The sequence below is a fragment of the Anser brachyrhynchus genome (genome assembly GCF_964034855.1).
Source record: "Anser brachyrhynchus genome assembly, chromosome: 14".
NCBI lineage: Eukaryota > Metazoa > Chordata > Aves > Anseriformes > Anatidae > Anser > Anser brachyrhynchus.
This window is the reverse complement of record NC_137709.1, coordinates 4,098,541-4,117,900: the sequence shown is the minus strand read 5'-3', so window position 1 is coordinate 4,117,900 and position 19,360 is coordinate 4,098,541. Positions and strand designations below refer to the sequence as shown.

The following is a 19,360-nucleotide window of genomic DNA, read 5'->3' as shown; positions in this document are numbered from 1 at the left end:
GCTGAGCATTTCTCATGAAATCGTTTAAAGTTAAAAGTATAATTTTTTATTCTTCTCCTGCTCTCTAGAAAGACAGTAAAGTGCAGTGGCTGAGATATTGATCTTGCCTGCTCATGAACAAGACTGGGGGTCATAATTCCCCTGAGGTGAAGCCCTCTGATTTATGGTACTCTTGTCCCTATCTGTAAGCAGTGGAGATTATTAACTCTGTGCTGCAGGGAAATCCCTGCAGAACATTTATTATAAGCACAATGTTGTATATTAATTATCTTTTTGGAGGGCAGATATGCCATTCTGTTTCCTTTTTTTCTGACACAATTTCTGTTTCTATAAACAGTGTTTGAAACCAGCATTGTCTCTGGATTGAAGAAAGTGAAATGAAGGTTCTTTTTGGCATGTTGTTACTTATACAACAGACCAGTATGAAGTAACTCTAGGCCAAACTAATCTCTTTTCTCAGGCAAAGCTCTTAGAAATGGGCCAATGGTAGTATTTTATGTAGTTTTATGTTTACTTTAGGTGTCATTATAAGATTATTTGTGCATCACTTGCCTGGATTCTAATTCAGGAATAACAACATTTCAGTATAAAAAGGCTTTTTAAACATGTATTTTATCACTCTCTCTATATATGTCAAGAATCATACTTGTATATCAGGCAAAATATCTAATAGATTCCTCACTGCTGGAAATGCTCCATGTTTCTGGGGAGCTTCCACTACTGACCATTGAATACAATAAAAAATGTAAGTTTGCCAGTTATCTTACCATAAAATATTTTTAGAACATAAAAATGCTTTTTGTATATCAGAAGAACCCAGTGGCTTTCCACTTGCTTGAAGTAGCTATCACGATTAACTTCCTAAAATCTTTAGGCATCTGCAGTCCTGCCACACTCATGGGTTTTCACTGAGCAACTACTGGAGATGGATTAGTTTCCAACAGTTGCTTGAACCATTGCCAGATCATCTTTTTGAGGTTCTTAACTTTTTAAGATACTTCATTTAACATCTAGGAAATCCCAAGACTGAAAATGTGTAAAGTGTTTTCTGGTTCTGTATGTCTTCAATGAACAAAGCCTCTATTCAGGTGGAAAGCATTTATTTATATGTGAAATCTTGCTTGAACTCGGAAAGTCTTCAATACAGGTTTCTTAAGTGCTGTCCTGAATTTCTATGGACATGGGCTCCAGTTTACACAAGCACTTTAGCATATGGTTAAATAGTTCATTTTAAGTGCATTAGTCTTCTTGACCTCACTGAGACTGGCTGTGAGATGAAAGCTAATTGCTGTTTGTAATATTTGGGCTCCACTGCAATCAATGGAACCTGTTCTGTCAACTTCAAAGAGTTCCCAGTTTTACTCCAGGCATTTTGCTGCTTTAGAGACCTCTGTCTCCCTCTCAATGTTAGATATGTTAGTAGCACAGTATTATTTTTTTATTTTTTTATTTTTTTAAATTTTTACTGTTTTTTTTTTTTTTCCTGTAAAAAAGTTTGTGCACTCTTGGGGATTAATTTATTTAACTCTTTCTCCTCCATTATTCTGCCCCTCATCTTTGTATACTTTCTCAACTTTTATTCATACTGGAAGGGATTAATTTTAAGATTCTTGCAGAATTTTATCTCTCAGTGGAGCATGGAATGTTATGTTCAGTTTCTTTCAGTTTTCAAGTTGTTCTACTGATGTGTTAAAGGCTAGAGGGAATGGTTCTTAATTATGAACCCCATTTTAAACTTTGTATGGTCACCAAAAAAAAAAAAAAGCTTTCTTAGGATTTGTTTGAATTTTAATGCAGCTGTTAAACATTACTGTAAAATGTATATATAAATATAAACCTCTCTTCAATACTAGTTTTCTTACCTGGATCAGTTGAAAAAAGAGTTAAAATGACAGATGTATATATGTCTATATCTTAATTCCATAAGAACAGCTATCTGGAGAATTTCTGTGTCTGGACACTGGTATTTGGGGGTTCTTACATTCTCTTTTTTTCTTTTTCTTTTTCTTTTTCTTTTTTTTTTTTTTTAATCCTGCTTCCTTTACTTTTTTCTTCTACCAAAGAACACATTACTGAAAGCAATGTATCTACTCCACTTTGTCTGTCTCTTGGCACCTTTTCCTCTCGTCATTCATGACAGCACTCTAAAACTCCAGTAGTAATTTTTTTTTCCAGAGCACCACATGAACTTTTCATTGAGTGAAGGTCAAAACTGACTTGGAGAACAGATGGAGCATGGAAAGATGAACCTTTGCCACCCACTGAGCGTTAACACCTGCTTGTTTGTTACATCTGCCTGCTACAGGTTACATGCTCCTGAAAATTTTACCCAAGTGATTTAGGACTTGCCATTGGACTGAGTGCAAATGCCATTTGTGAAAGTGTTTTTGTTTTTACCTTTTTACTCAAGCTGTGCATTCTTTGGGAGTGTCAATTAACTTCATGTGCTTAGAGTCTAACAAAGGGACTATGATTTTGTTAAGTAAAATGTAAAGATTAACAGTGAGATGGCACTAAATGTAAAGTGTGAACTTTAAGAAGATAGGGAGATTCAGGATTCCTGTTGATTTTGTACAGTGGGGGAGTCTACATCCCCTTGGAGCCCAGTGGCACCTAACATAGTTTTCTTTGAAGATTTCAGTGGTGATGGAATAGGAATAATTTGTCTTCACCCATCAACTCCAAGTGAAGGCTTTTCAGCCACATAATCGGTGGGGAAACTAATGATCCTTTCTGATCTGTTCGTTCCTTTATCTTCTGTTTGTAGTCTTGTTGTTTGTCAGTAGTAGCTCTCAGAAAGCTGCTTATTGGGAAGTGACATGATCCTAAATCAGGAATTTTACCTGTGTTTTACAGTAGTGGCCCCTAGATTTTAGTACTTGTATTTAGAGTAGCTACCAACTGTATTTTAACATGAAAATTTAAGCAGTCATACATTAAACTGCTCTAGATCAGGAAACAGAAAAATAGTATCATGTAACATGAAAGCAAGCAGTATTGGGTATTCTTGTTGAAATCTAGAAGGGTTTATGTCAGAAGAAAACTTGCCTGTTGTCCAGAAAACTATTCTTTATTTCACAGGTATCCTAAACAATTTTAAACATCTGTTTCAGATTATAAAAAGCCAGTAAGATCAAATAGTAATGAAGTATTTCTAACCTTACTTCAAGTTATGTGAAATTCTAAGTCTCCAAGAATAAAACCAACATTCTTTTCTGTTCTTCTGCAGGTTGAGAAACACCAATTATAAAAACATGCATCGAAGGCACACAACCCTTCGGGAGAAGGGCCGGAGGCAGGCCATTCGGGGTCCAGCCTACATGTTCAATGAGAAAGGCACCAGCCTGACTGCAGAAGAGGAACGTTTTCTCGATTCTGCAGAATATGGCAACATTCCAGTTGTCCGAAAAATGCTGGAGGAATCCAAAACCTTGAACTTTAATTGTGTTGATTATATGGGACAAAATGCCCTACAGTTAGCTGTAGGGAACGAGCATCTGGAAGTGACGGAGCTCCTCCTCAAAAAGGAGAATCTAGCTCGAGTTGGGGATGCACTTTTGTTAGCCATCAGTAAAGGATATGTGCGCATAGTCGAAGCAATATTGAATCATCCAGCCTTTGCACAAGGGCAGCGTCTCACACTAAGCCCCCTTGAGCAGGAACTGAGAGATGATGATTTTTATGCCTATGATGAAGATGGAACTAGGTTCTCCCATGACATTACCCCCATCATACTTGCTGCCCACTGCCAGGAGTATGAAATTGTTCACATCTTACTACTAAAAGGCGCACGGATTGAAAGGCCACACGACTATTTTTGCAAGTGCAACGAATGTATTGAGAAACAGAGGAAAGACTCCTTTAGTCACTCTCGATCAAGAATGAATGCCTACAAAGGATTAGCCAGTGCTGCTTATTTGTCTCTTTCCAGTGAAGACCCTGTCCTTACCGCTTTAGAACTAAGCAATGAATTGGCCAGACTAGCCAACATTGAAACTGAATTTAAGGTAATTTACTACCATGGTTTTATCCTTGGTTTGAATGTGTTCAGAGTACTGTATATTTCATATGTCTGATCAAGTCTTGGCTTGCAGTCTTGGGGGGAGGAAACAGAAGCAATAAAATCTGTCATATGCATTCTCCAGATAGTAAATATTTGGGACTGAATATTGCTTATTTTAACAGAGCCATCCTTACTTGGAATTTTTATTTTGTATACTGTGATTACTTAGAATCTTTAGCTTGCAGCAGGAATAAAAACCAAATTATTTTATTCCAAAAATGAAGACATTTCCTGTAAGAAAGGTAAGTCTTTTTTAATTGATTTTAAATCTATTTTAGAGACAAAAATCAACAGATTGGCTTAATTGATTAAGAATCCAACATATCTAGTTGTGTTACAATGAAAAAAGGTATAAATTAAGCTCTTTTGGTTTTTGGCAAAACATTTCAAATTGCATGAATGATGAATTGATGATTGATGAATTTCATGATAAGGGAGGGGGAAAATCATAAAGAGATTCTTATTTAGTTTATTATCATGCCAAACATAGCAGTGACACTTGCAGAACTCTTTGACAAGTTCTTTGAGATTTGCATTATCATAATGAGTTTGTAAATGTCCAATGTCATTTGCATTATTTCACTAAGTCATTTATGTGGGATAAATAGTATTGTCTCCCTTCATAACATAAATTAATCATGGAAAAACTCATTTTCAGTGGCTCAGTCATCAACTTAAGACCATTCTCTGACTTATAACTACTGTGCAGCTACAATCATGATCAATGACACTAGGGTAATATAGTCTGTGTTGTGGGTAAACTGGGGCAGGATGTCTGTCAGGAATCCATTATTTTTAATTTAGAAAACTATTCAAATGTTAAAACATCCATTTCAAGGTATACAGCTATATGCTCTCTAATTTAAAAGTGCCAAGAAGCATGCTCTCAAGCTGTTACATTTGAAACTGTAGTAAGTCTGTAGTAGGGGAAAAATACCCAAACCACAGACCTTTTTAGGCAACAAAATTAGGGCAAAATCTTGCAAACGCTTTTTCCCCTTGTGAATCAGAATTGGAAAGACACAACATTTTAAAAGAAAGTTTTTACCCACGTAACATTCAGTCCTGGAAAAGCAGCCTCATCGAGTTCAGTGAGGCTGACTGCTTAAGTGAGGGTTACTTTGGTGTGAAAGCACTGTGGGCTCACCCCCACAGTTAACATTAATATCTCATTAATGTTCCAACTTCTTTTTAGTAGGAAAACGTATCCTGTGTGGAGCATGAGAAGTCTCAGTATTGCATGCCTATCATCTCTGATAAGTGGCTTGCTGCAGAAAAATAAGTCTATCAGAATCCTTGCTTTTGTTCATAGAGCTGCCAGCATAGTTGAGACTGGCACTGGCAGATACAAGAATCCTCCAGGAGAGAACAAGATCTTGAGTGTTGAATAGTCTCATGGTGGTTAGCCCACAGCTACCCAAGCCAAAAGTTGGATGTGAATAAATCAATACAGGAAAATCATTAAAAATCCTTTGCCAATTTTTTGTATTTCCAGGAAGGTTTTCAAATTTTCATTGCCTTATAAGAAGGTTCTGTGCAACACACACCTATGTATGTTAGTGAGGTACCTCAGAAGTTAAACCCATGCAGTAGTGCACTTCAAAATTTTCATACTCTTTTAATATATTTACATTTCCAGAAATAGGAAACATATCAATATTATAATGTATTCTCACTGTAGGAAAATAAATTCAGATGTATGTATTTATTCAAAAATATTTATTCTTATTGATATAATCATTGTGGTACAGAATAGGGTATTAATACAGCAGTGTTTTTTATTTTTTTTACAGAAGTTGACATTATAAGATTTTATTTCTAGAAAATAGAACATTTTCTGAAAATGTATTTAAGAAGTTCACATATGATGAAAAATTTATGAAATCAGACAAGATCCAGAGGACTTGTTTTGTGTGTGCTTTAAAAAAAAAAATATTTTCCTCAACCTTTTACTTTTTCTGAAGTTCTGTAATTACCATCAGCCCAGAGAACTCAACATTTCTCATGCAGATATCTTCACAGGTACTGTCTGTCTGTCCATAGCTAGGTGACTCTTCTAAGACTCAAATGTTAATAGCAGAGATAACAGAATCATTTTTATATGTTCATTGATCCCCTTGGCAGATTAAATTTCTAGAAAGCCATCTGCAGGAAATGCCCTTGCAACTACTTTTAAGAGCAGCAGCAGGCTTAATATTACTGTACACATCCTGACAGAAAGGCAGGATAGCAGCTTTGTTTATTTACTCTTTTCTTAAAGCTGTGACTGTGAACTCCTGTTTCTGATGGGATCCCACTCTAGACCCAGGTCTGTGTTACAACCTTCCATGCTCCCAAAATAAACTACATTCTTCAAGATCAGGAAATGTCCTTGTGATGAAGACAATCAGCCAATTCATTCCATTTAGCAATCCAGGCAAATTAAATTACAGAATCACAAAGTAGGCTATGAAAAAATCTCACCAATCATACGTGGTAAATAAGATCTCAGCTCCTGTTGATTAAAATGTTACTGAAAACATGATCAAAAACACCACCTGGAAGACATATGGTGTGTGGTCTTTCCTTTATCAATCCTACCAACGTTGTCAGTTCATTTACTATAGCATGTGTTTTGTTTCTAAATGATATGCCTCCTGCTGTTGCTCTTTTGATTGTTGTCCTTTCTCTATAAAATGTTGAGATCCAAAAGTGACCATGTATTTGTGGCACGTCCAGGCTGATGGGCTGCAACTAGCTGCTGCCCTATTTATGAGGAACAATGGCTCATGTGGCAGCAAGTCAAGTGTGTAGATGCCTACAGAGATATGCCTGCTAGGAATTGCTTGTCGTTTCAGTGGGGCTGCAGTAATGTGAGACAGCTGAGGCTCAAAATACTAAATCCTCATGGTACCAAAAAAGAGTGGTAAAACAGGAGTCTCAATGGCTTGTATCAGTTAGGGATAGTCTGGCATCCCCACAATTTAACTCTTTTTCCAGTAAGGTAGCACCACCTTTTTTCTACCTGAATTGTTAACTTCACAGGAAGTATTTGACCTAAACATTTTAAGAGAAATGTCCTTATAAAGTTTCTCAGTATTCCTGGCTTTAGCTTTGCAAATGAGAAACTGGGACCAGATCCTGTACTACTTTTTATTTATTTATTTATTTTCTACATGGAATGTAAAAATAATGTGAAGTTCTAAGAAAACTTGGAAAGAAGAGCTGACTGAAAAAAATGAATCTCTGCAGTCCTGGCTGGGAAATATTTTGGCATAAAAATGTATGGAGTTAAGGAAAAAAAAAAAAAAACGATTATTTATACTATTGTTTTTTGAAATGAATGATAAGAATGATAAGAAAATAGAAAAGAGCAGAAAACTTGTGGAAGCAAAATAGCTGGGAGAGGAAGCATTTTGTGAGAAGGGAAATAGCAACAAACAACAAACTTAGACAAAAAAATACTGAAAACCATCAGGATGATAAACAATAAGATGCTACTTTGAAATTGGAAGGAAGATTATTTGCTGCCTATCCAAACTGAAGAAACCCTTAGACCTTTTTGTTCTCAGAACTGACTGATTTGAGACAGCCCCTGAGATTCATCTTCCATAAAAAAAAAGACACTGTTGTGGGAACTTTCCTAATTAGCTTCGTGAACACTCTTATAAATCAATCGCTTAATTTTTCTGCTCTGACCTGCTCTTCCTTGAGTGATCCTTTTATCCCTCCATAATCCCTTGCCTTGACATACTCTCTGGCAAGCATCTTACTTCAGATATGTCCAGAAACACCTTTTATGAGTCGTATTTATTAATTCAGCAAGATGCTTTTTGAGACTTTAGTGTTTTTATGTGGATGTACTTTAGATTTTCATTTAATTTTCCATCATTTTTGTTCTTTTTGTTATTTTTTTTTTTCATTCAGACAGGACATATGCTTTTAAAAAGACATCTTTTCACTTGTGCAGCCTTTTCTTTGCTGCTTCTCTTTGTTGGCTTTTAAGAAGAGAAGACAGAAGAAACTTCTAAAATCTAGTCCCATAGGTGGAATATACTTTTTCAACAATTTTATTTTGTCTTCCACAACTACCATCAATCTTATCTAGTTCCTATTTCGAAAAGTAAGACTCACCATTATAAATTCTTTTGCTTATATGAATGGTCACTATTCCCGAGTGATTGTTTCTTGCACCAGGTCTGTGCACACTGCAGTGGAATGGTTATTTCTCTTCCTGGGTATTCTCTGACAACTGCTCCAAAAAGCATCTGCTCAGGAGTGAAAAACAATTCTCACTGCATCCCTTTCCTCTGCTGCCTCTTGTGACTCATTGCTAAATTTCCAATTGAGAGAGCAGGCCAGCAGGTTATTCAGTTTTATCCAAAATTAATGCCTGATGACACTGGCCTTTGATGTGGCTGGGCCAAAACATCCCTTTCAGATGCCTGTTGATCTGCAGTCTGTGCTGTAATTAGCTTGTTCTCTTCTGTTGTCTCTATGTTATATCAACTATCTTTGGCTCCTCTAAGGGAAATCCCTGCTGCCTTAGAGGCCATCTTGGTACCAAAGTCAAAAGGATGACTCACTTTATGTTTTATTTTTTTTACTCAAGTATGACCCCTGAGAAAGAAGAAAAATCAATACAAAGCTAAATGCATTTATGCTTCTAATACACAAAGACTTGTACACTTCTGTAGAAATGATGAAAGCTCTTATGTCTTAAAGTATGCTTGTAACTTATAATCTTTTTTTCAAGGGTTTTTTTTTTTTTTTTTGGGGGGGGGAGGAAGCATATAAACATTTCCAGGTCAGTCTTTAATGAGAACATTATTTGTTCTTACAGATGAGGTTAGGGATGTGGTTTGGTATTTTTTAACTTTGGAAAATAACTGTCCCTTTTCTTTTTCGCTCTCACCTAAAAGCCCTTTATCCCTACTGCCTTGAAAACGTGTATTTAAAAGCTATTGGTCTTTTTTTTCTTTCTTTCTTTCTTTTTTCATTTTGCAAATGCATAAGAGGTACAACCAATTACTCAGCTCATAATACAGGAAACAATCAAGTCCCAGTAAAGCAGAAAAACAGATTTCCTATTATTAAAATTTTAACTTGTTCTTGGAAGAACGTAGGTATTAAAATAAGAGAGGAAATTAAAGACGGTCATGGGAATAGCCTGGGAGAAGGAAAATATGTTTAAGCCTTGTAGTGAAATTTGTGTTTCACTCACCAAGTGGGATTCTGCACATGAGGAACTCATTCTTCATGCTGTTCTTTATCAAACACCAATACACTAATAATAGATTGTACACTGGATTTGTCTGAGAGCTAAATTAATTAACCACAGATATAATTTGCATTGATATATAGCAGGGACTGTGGAAAATTGATGTAGAGAAACCTTCTGACCTTAAAAACAAAATGAAAGAACAACAACAAAATATGACTTCTATTATTTTATTTAAATATTTATAAATTAAGAAATATCCTTAGTATTTTGAGAGCTGTTATTTTAAGTGTTTTCTCTATGCCTGTTCTGTGATTAAATCATTTTCTGCCTGGCACATTGCCCAAGCAAAATGGTTTTAAAATGTTTCTTGAGAAGAAAATCTCCAAAGCTTTTCAGCATGGTTTAGAACCAATGCCAAAGCTGTGATGCCTGGAGCTGTCTTGAAAAAATATATCTGTATCTGTGAATGTGAAGGTATGTTAGCATCTGTCTATGTCTATTCACAGTAAAGCGGAGTAGTAGATGCTATGATTCATAGTAAAGGGTATAACTTAGCCATATACAACCCACATGAGCATCTGGAAAAAATAAGACTTATTGATGAAAGTTGTAACTCTAGCAGCGGTACAAGCCACTGTGCAGTTGCATAAAATTGGATCCTGGTCACTGCTTACAAGGTCATTTAGCCTACTTTTTGGATGTTTGAGTGATATTGTTGTAAAAGTCTCCCAGCTAATATTGGTAAAAAAGAAAAAGAAATCTTCTTTAAGAGTTGACAGAATATTTTCTGCAGGAAATGTTCCCTTCACTTTCCCAGAGGAAAAAGCCTATGTCTGTTTTGAAAGAGTGGAGGTGAAAAAAGATTCAAGAGGTTTAATCATAGATGTGTCAGTGTAAGAAACCTGAATATTCTAACTAATGCCTGAAGGGTTTTGTCCCCTTCAGAAAATTGTTTGGAGGAAATGTCTGGTCCTACACTAACTTTTCTGAGCCATGATTTTCAGGAAATACATTTGAATGAGTGACACCTTATGTAGTATAACTTGGTGCATTTTCATATATTTAGAAGAGAGGGCTTTAGAGAAGAGAAATCTCCTTTCCATCCATCTTAATACTGAACTTTTGATAATAAGTAGAAGGGGAGAGTCATTTGCTTTTGATATAGACCATCTCTGAATATTCTGTAGTCAAGGGAAAGCATAATAAATTTCGTAACAGGTTAATCAGGAATATAAAATTTGATAGCAGGGAACTAATAATTTAGAAATAATTCCAAAATTCAATTACATATAAAAACTTCAGCTTCTCACAACTGTATTAATTTAATATTTAGTAACAGCTTTAATGTGGGAGAAAAGCTCCAGTACTTGGTAAAATCATGGCTTATTTATCCTCTTGGGATTTGTTGAAACCATGATTTCACCCCCACCTCTTGAGAGAAATATGTAAAGTTAAACTGGTAGGTCTGATCTAAGGTTGCCCACTGCTCATAGGTTCCTCTCTTTGTACAAATGAGAAATAATCTGTCGCATCTTGGATGGAGAGATCCGTCACAGCAAACTAAACAATCAGCAGTTGTTTCGGTCAGTAGGATTTATGCTCCAGCCCAACCTTTACCAAGAGTCTGGGCTATCCCAGAGCAATTTATCTTTGTCTCTCCAGTCTCTAGGCAAGAAGGATGGGGTGAATTTCTCTGTGCTGTCCCTCATTGTTCTGCCAGGGGACTTGGGGTTGTGCAGGCAGATGGAGGTGGCTGCTGCTGCAGTGCTGAGCTGCTCAGCTGCATCCTCGTTGCTGCTGCTGCGGAGAGGAGCGCTCCCGTTTCCCTGCCAGTTTGCTGCCAGCTGCTAGTAACACTGGAATAAATAGGGGGAGCGATTTGGCCGGTTGCCTGGGTTTAGTTAACAGTGACAGAGTGTTTTCTTTTCTTACCCACTGAGTGTGCAAGGCCAAATGAGTCCTGGTGTTCAAAACTGGTGCGTCTACTCGATGGAAATGCAGACAAGGCTCCTGACCCCTGCAGTTGGCCATTTCTAGAGGAGACTTGTTGGCCCTTTCCATGCCAGGCCTCCAACAGCAAGCAAAGAGTTTGTGTGCCTTTGAGCTTGCCCTTACCAGCACACTCACCATTCATTTTAGAGAGTTTTCTCAGAGCACTTATGGATATAAAATTGCACAGTAATGCAATTACCCTTTCTCCTCCCCTCGGCAATAAATGGTACCAAGAGGTATACTCTAGAGCACCAAAGATGAAGACATTTTTCAGAAAGATGAAATCAAATTATTGATGGGGAAAACAGATGGAAAATGATGCTATTACTATTGCAATATCAGAGTAACACAATATTGGTAAGCTTTGTGTTTAATTGGAAACACCAAATGCCCAAGCTTTCAGCTAACACCAGCGCATTGGTTTTTAGGGAATAGTTAGGAGCCAAGCAGTTTGTGATGAGCAAGATGACTGGTTTCCAAAGACTGCTGCTTATTATTCACATTGGGCAAGGATATCTACTGGAACTACAAAAAAGCATAATTAGGACTATTGCTCTGAATAGAATAATAACACTAGATCAGCAGATGGGAGAATAGAGTCAGGTACATTTATCCAAGGCACTGTAGGGAATTCATATTGTATTAATGAATGTAAACGAAGTCATACATTCTGAGCATCTCAAGTCCAACATCAAAGTGGATGCAGATGGGAAGTGATTTAGTTTATCGCTCATTGTGTTGTTAATTGTTGTTATTGTAGATAATTATAATGAACCCATCCTCACTGCATCTAGACAGACTATCCACTGGATTGTGGATAAACAGGAATGGTATACAAACAATTTTACATTACCATAAAATGGTGCTAGGTACTTTAGTGTCTATGGTTTTTGGCATTTACGTGATAAAAAATACCAATTTCCTGGAATATAATTTGTTGCAGAGAATTTTACACCAGTGCAGTATAGAAATTGCTCATTGCCAATAATAATTGCCAATAAATGATAATTTCATTATCACTATTCAATCATCAGGAACTGGACTCATTTCAGAACAGAGAAATACAATTATATACTTTCTATACTCATACTTCTGCTTAAAAAAGTGCCGCAGCATCATTTCTTAGTGCTCATAGGGAGAGGATTGATGTCCATACAGCTCAGTGCTAGAACTCGGCAACTGGAAATCACGTTTTTCTGAAGTGCTCAGCTGCTGGTTAGGTGCTGTGGGGACCAGTATTTCTTCCACCAGCACTTTGTACACTGGTGCTTGTTTCTAGTTTTCCAAGGAGCTGTTGTTGTTGGACATTGGGAACTCTGGCTGTTGACTGTTTGAGACCTGGAAGACATACACTTGTTTTAGTAATCAATGTAGTTGTATCGTGGCTCTCAATTAAGCCAGCATTACTTGCAGGCTCCATTAAAAGGAGTCTGCCTCCTTATATACTGGTGCAGTAATCAAAACTCTTCTGAGACACAGGACTTAAGCAAGCTGAAAGTGACAAATTTAGATTAGCTTAGAGAAAAAAGCATAGCTGTGTTAAGCAATTGATTGATTTAAATTTAAATCCATTATTTTCTCCATCTGGTTATGAGGAAAAACGGGGGTTTTAAGCAGCTGAGCTGAAATAAGCCATACAATTGAGGAAGAGTAGCTAATGGTTTTAGTGCAAACTACCTAACCTGTCTCAAGTTGTATAGGAAATGTTGATCTCTGCCAGTGGGGCTGGTAACAGAAAGGTCAGGGAAGTAATAAACACAGGAAAATCCCACAGAAAAAGTGTGGAAGGTGTGTGAAATGAGGAGAGTGGCCCAGAGATAACTTTTGCTTTTATACATCTACCACATCTGATCTGCAGATGTGCTGCACATCCTTGTGTTGTGTGCAAGTGCTCTTGAAGAAAACAAAACAGGTGACAAAAATATAAGTTAACCCCTGCACTGCACTGGGCTCCTGCTCTTATGAAATGCTTATGGGGTAAGAAAAGGAATTCTTTCTGAAGATGATGGAATTAAGGTTGTGATAAATGTTCCTTTAATGCAAAGGGCTCTTCCTTTTTTAAAAATAAGAAAAGCCATTTCTCAGTGTCATATTCCCACAGAAAGAGCAAGCAAATATTTGAGAATAATGCAGAAGGATTGAGCCTTGCACTGCGTCATCATAAGCTTGATTTTGCTGCTGGTATTAATGGATGTTAAGTTCTTCACCAACAGAATTAGCAGGATATTATTTTGAAATGTGTCTTTTGTATTTAATAAAGAGAAGCTGTCGACAAGGCATAGGGAGACAGACCTCCTTCACTGAATGTGCATATCCCTGCACTTTGAATGCCAAAGCATTTAGCTAATACCCCTGTATAGCCTGTCCTGTTTTATATTACATCCAGGGCTGCTGTCTTCTGAAAACAGGTCTTTCAGCATAAACATTCAAATGAGCTTGAGAAAATCTGCAGGAAGGTAAAAAAACACCTTTTAATTAGTTGAGCAATCAAAAACACGTGGCTTACTTGTGATGTGGGTTTGAAAACCAGCTGAGATTTTATGAAAGAGAAGCATATCAAGAATCAAAGTTTTTCAGCTTTTTTCTTATGCTGAAAAGCTGCTGTGCCAACTCTGAGTTTTAAATACTCTAATTTAAAAAATAAAAATAAAAATTGTCAACCAACGTCATTTCTATTGTAAGTGTATTTAAATATCTACAGAGACCTGGAATAAAGTGTTAGTTCTCTGCTGAATAAGATTGATTTTATTCTGTGCCCTGGTGTGCTATGGAGAAGCTCAGTGACAGTATTTGTCAGGATGAAGGTGACATTGTGTGAAAGGAGTGCAGGAGCAAGAGGTGTTCTTCAGGTAACTTCTTAAATGCCTATTAAAAAAAGAATTATACTCTGTTCAGGGTGAGAACTTTAAATAAGTCAAATGATCTGCCAATTTCAGTATTCGCCTGTACAGGAAATATTTTAAATTTGAAGTAGAAGAAAAAAATAAATCCAAGTAATAAAAAAAAAAAAAAAGTAGATTTTAAAATCTCTTATGCTAGGGAATCTAAAGTTTTGGCTAAAGAGTTAGGAATTGCCTTTGGTCTCAGTCCTTGTTTTTTTCCTAGGATATTTGAATAGATTATTGTATTTACTTCCCCCAATAAACCATTGTGCCAAAGTAATTTTAGTTTACAATTAAAAAATAATAATAAATCTGGTTTTAAGATCTTTGCATAAAATGAAAGCTTTTAAGAAGGTATAAAAGTGAAGTATTTTCCATGTTCCAATGTTTTTATTAATGGAGAGTGTATTAAATTTATTTGTTAGTTTAGGTCCTACAGAGGCTGTGTATATTGGTATAGTTGGTAGGCATATAACAGATGCAGTGAAAAGTAATAGAAATAAAATGTGGAGGTGTCTGCTGCTTTTGACTGTTTAAACTTTAAAGTTCTTGGAATATTCAGTGATAAATTTACAGGATCTGTTTCTCATAGTTATCACTTTAAATAATGAACTTTACTCTGCATTCAGTTTTATAAACTGATAACGGATATAAATCATAGTGCATAATGAGGTTTTTACTGAGAAAAAAATAGAAAGAAACAACCTTCTGTTGAACATAATTTATATTTAGTGACATCTGGTGTAACATCAATGATCTATTATTGCAGAAGCTTACTCAATGTTACTCATCTGGACCTGTGAAAGATGCTATAAAAGCACAGTTATAAATTTTAAGGGATTTCCTAAGTCCACCACAGAAATCCTTATCACTGTCTTGGCTAGCTTCTTTAATGATCCGGTGTATCTGCCGGAAAATAAATACAAGATGAACTACAGTCAGTGGGTTGTTTTCATACAGCTCCATCCCCTTGTTGAAGGGAGATGTCTCAGAGATCAGCTTCAGCAGTGCATATGAGGAGATGAATTAAAGCTAGAAAGCCTGATCTATAGTGAAGAAAAGAGGTACAAAAAAAAAAAAATACCTATGATGAATCAGTCAGTGAAGCTGCCATTGAAATCCCCGTAATGATGCAAGGGATGATATTTTCATGGCTCATTGGAAGGCACACAATTTTTGGTCCTCACTCAAAGCATACTGTTTTTTTCTGGACTTCTTTTGCCAAAAATAACATGAACACAGACAACACTGTCTGCTTTGTCCTTAGGCTCTTTTATTGCACACGTCTCTTGCTGTCTCCTGACACTCCCTTGCAGGATTTAAAAGAGCACTTTGCCTTGGGGCACTGCCCCTCTGCACTGCCACACTGCGACCTGGCACTCCTCAGAGAGCAATGCAGGTGCCACGCTTAGCCTGGCTCCATTTAGAAAGTACCAAATTGTTTGGAAAACAACACAGGCACATTTTTGAAATGTCAAACTCTTGTATTTGAACAGCTTGTTTATTATATTATGCTCTTTGGGGGTGAAGAAGTCAAGGTCTGGATCATTTCAAAATGAACCAGTGGCATCTGTTGCTACCTCCAGACAGACTTAGCAACATGCACCTGAGTAGTGAAATGTTTTAAATGAGCACTTGGCTTTATTTTTAGAGATATGCCCATTGAATATGACACAGCACACTCAAAGCTCTAAAAAATCACTGATGTGCTGCCACTTAAGAAACAAGAGAACATAAACCAACGAGATGTTGTTCTTTCTGGAAGATTAACTCTGTAGCCTTGGCATCATCTGTGCATACAGGCATTTAGTCTGGAAATAATAGAAATGCACTTGGCTGTATTCAAAGATACCAGCAGTTACATGCATAGTCAAAAGAGCTCTGGGGAAGGGTTTTCAGTGCCCCTGAGAAGACAACGTGGTTACAGGAGCAGGAGCAGTGCTAGGACCTTTCTTAGCAACTCCTCTCATCTTCCTCCCTCCCACAGGCCTTGTGCTTTTTTTCCTTCTGAAGCATATGGCCAGTCACAGACAGTGTAAATACCCAGAAGGAAATTGGTCCAACAGCTTCTAAACTGGCTCTTGCATTTTTCATGAGAAATCTAATTGGTAAATATTTATAAGCACTTTGAGTATTTGACATGATTGTTATTTAAAATCTTCATTTCAAATCTGGCATGTAGTATTACTGGCTTCCCCGCTCCTTTCTCTTACCTTTGTTTTCTTTCTACATGCATTTTTATTTGGGGCAGTTTTCTGTTCATTTTTACAGATTCGTTTTACATTTTATTTCCTTTCTGCTGCTTCTCCTCAAAATGATTATCTCATCAATGCAATATTTCCCTCCGTGATATATGTGTATGTGTGATGCGGACTAAATGCAAAGAGCCAAGAGCTTCAAGGAGATATCAAGAGTCTCTGTGCTACGTGCCTACAGCTTTCACGTGCACTGCAAATTTAATGCTAGGCAGAAATGCCAGATTTACTGCCAAATACGCAGCTCACAGACAGGAGGTTGGATTTAACAGGTTTGTGCCATGCAATTAACCTATGAACATACTGAGAGCATGCAGAGGTTTTCTGGTGCCATGGCAGCACCAGTCACAGGTGCTGGACGTGCATGGTCATGAGTTGAAGATGTCTTGGATTTGTGTGGAAACCCTCTATTCCAGCAAGCCAGGTTTATAAGACAGGCAATATATGATGGATAGAACTTTATACAGTATATAGACCAACCATCTTCTCTGCTCCCCTTTTTCTCAGCTGACATTTATTTGGCCAAGAAATACGTGTATTGATAAGCAACATTAGGCTGTATTTCTTAAATAGAAAAAAGGCTGTAGGTGAAATCATCCCGAGCCAAATATGTTGTTGTATATTCAAAGGGATACGCTTCTGTGATACTAGACTTTTCTGTGATACTTCTGTGATATTGTAATATATGGAGTGATTTTCATGAATGGTGCAGGTTGTTTTGTATTCATGTATTGTGCACTATCCTGTGGGTCTGTGGCCCCATTTACAGCAGCAACTGTGTACTGAGTAATCTACAACAATTATCAGAGGTAGGCTCCCCTGGATGAGGATGTTCCTCTTCAATCTTTGATGAGGATTGCTTTTGAAATAGTTATTTCTTCGTTAACTAACCAAGACAGGTGACTGGTCTTACTTTCGTCATTTCACTTAACTTTTTACTCAGACTGTGTCTCTCTGACCTGAAACAGCCCTTTTCTGAAGAAGTATGGGTGGTTTTGAACAGATGTAGAGATATGACAGAGTTCATTTAGAACATAATCAACAGATAATAATACGGTACTCAGAGAAATTGCAGTGAATGACAAGTACCATTAGCCTTTTCAAAACAGCAAAATCAGACATTTTTAACTCCACATGCACAACAGTGGCAGGAGGAGCAGGAAATGACTGATTTGGATTTTTTTTATTATGTTCTACTTTTAAAAAATTATATTGTAACATTCCCAAGTGTTATCCAGATTTTTCTCTGATCACTGAAATAAAATACTGTGTTATCTGAAGCAGACTGGTACTCTTGTGCCCTTGGTTGCATCCTTCATCTTCTTCCCCAAGGCCTGCCAGCACTCAAGCTGTGAGGATGAGGCCCCAGCATCTCTCATATATGATTTGTGGTTTTCATTACTGTAAAGATTAATCTGCTTTATGAAACTCCCACTCTTCAGACTTCTCTAATGTTGTGGTTAATCAGAATACTCAGGAAGCATTGGGTTATAGTCACTGCCTGGGACAAAACCTGTCTGCTTTTGCAACGCTGCCCAGAGAACTGAGCTGGATTTCCTCTTGACTCTGCCACCCATCCCAAAGCCATGCCTGGGGCTGGGCACTTTCATCCTTCTCAAAAGCTCTTCTCAGTACTCCTTATGCAGTATCTCAGATGCCCCCAAATGTGTGAACTACAGGCAGTCGATGCAGCATTGGCATATACACCGATACCATGTGCACAGCGCTTGTAAATCTTCTAGGTTTCTGTCAGATTTTTACCCTTTCCTGTGACTCATAATTCAGGATTTTATACACAGGTAGGGCATTTCTTCTTGCATAAGCAAAGCTCTCTGTGCAAGCCTGGGTCAGGAGATGTTTGTCTGTCAGTGTCTTTCTAATCTCAGTTTTTAGTAAAGATAGAGCCAATAAACTGCTTGCAAACAGAAAGACACTGACCTCAGGAGAATCACTAAGTGCTCTGTGTTCTCATCATCAAATGGAATAGGATTTTCTATGCTGACTGTGAGCATCAAGGAAGCCAGAACAAAATTACATTTTTTTTGTATGAGGCATCTAGTCAGAAGACACAGCACTTGCAGTGATCCTTGAGGTTTGTCTTAACACGTGAGAAATGTCTCTTGAGAGCAATAAGCTGCGCTCCCATCCAGCTGCAGATTGGATGGAAGGTACTTTCGTTTTATTTTATTTTATTTTATTTTATTCTTTGCACATCCTGTATCTCAGATTGCTGGGTTGTATATGTGTTGCTGCTTTTGTATACTTTAAAATTGGAGTAAATATTTTTGTACAGAAAAATCATTTATTGTTTCTGCAAACATACAGAATCAGTTGCAACATTAGGCTTGGAGACGATATGAGTAAAGTTGGGTCTTGATGGACTTTGCCAGCTGGGAGTCTGCCATTTATATCTGCACTTTCCTAGTTGCTAACTAAACTAATTTCCTTAAAGAAAGCAGAAGAGGAAAATTAATCAGAGCTAATGCATACTAGTTGTTCAGATGATGTGGAAATGGTGATGAGAATTACCTAAAATGTGCTGGCTAAGAGATAAGCTTCTGAACTTTCTAAACAGTGTATAAATAGGGAACATTATTACAGCTTAGCAAAGTTTTCACCCTTGTTTCTTTTCAATCTGCTGGGCTAATTAAGTGTCTGCATTACCTGGGGCAGTTACACATTTCATTCCCAGCCTACATCTATTTTTAGATCTATCTATATTTGTTGTTCTTCACAATTCCTGCGGTTACTTCCAGGCCAAATTGTTTGGTCATCTATTCTCTCAGCGAACAGGCAAGTTTTCTATGCACTGAAACATATCTTGGCACGGTGAAGATTAAAGCACAGAACTGATTAGAGAGGAGTGCTTTGAATCTACAGAGTGCAATCTGTCTTTCATTTACATTTCAGACTCTAATTCACACTGTATTTGATAACATTCACTCTAGAAACCCTATCTCCACAA

At 37.1% G+C, this 19,360-nt stretch overlaps 1 protein-coding gene across 2 annotated transcripts in view; it reads left to right on the top strand.

Annotated features, from left to right (window-relative positions):
• The window catches only part of TRPC7 (transient receptor potential cation channel subfamily C member 7), a 94,555-nt gene that overhangs the window by 26,316 nt on the left and 48,879 nt on the right, over nt 1-19,360 (top strand). Inside the window, exons 5-6 of one of the 2 annotated variants that reach the window (XM_080555392.1) lie at nt 2,176-2,305; nt 3,230-4,007. In XM_080555392.1, the coding sequence (XP_080411518.1) occupies nt 2,229-2,305; nt 3,230-4,007 (855 nt within the window). In that variant the 5' untranslated portion in view covers nt 2,176-2,228. The remainder of the gene's footprint in view (nt 1-2,175; nt 2,306-3,229; nt 4,008-19,360) is intronic. The other variant, XM_080555393.1, reaches the window with a different exon arrangement.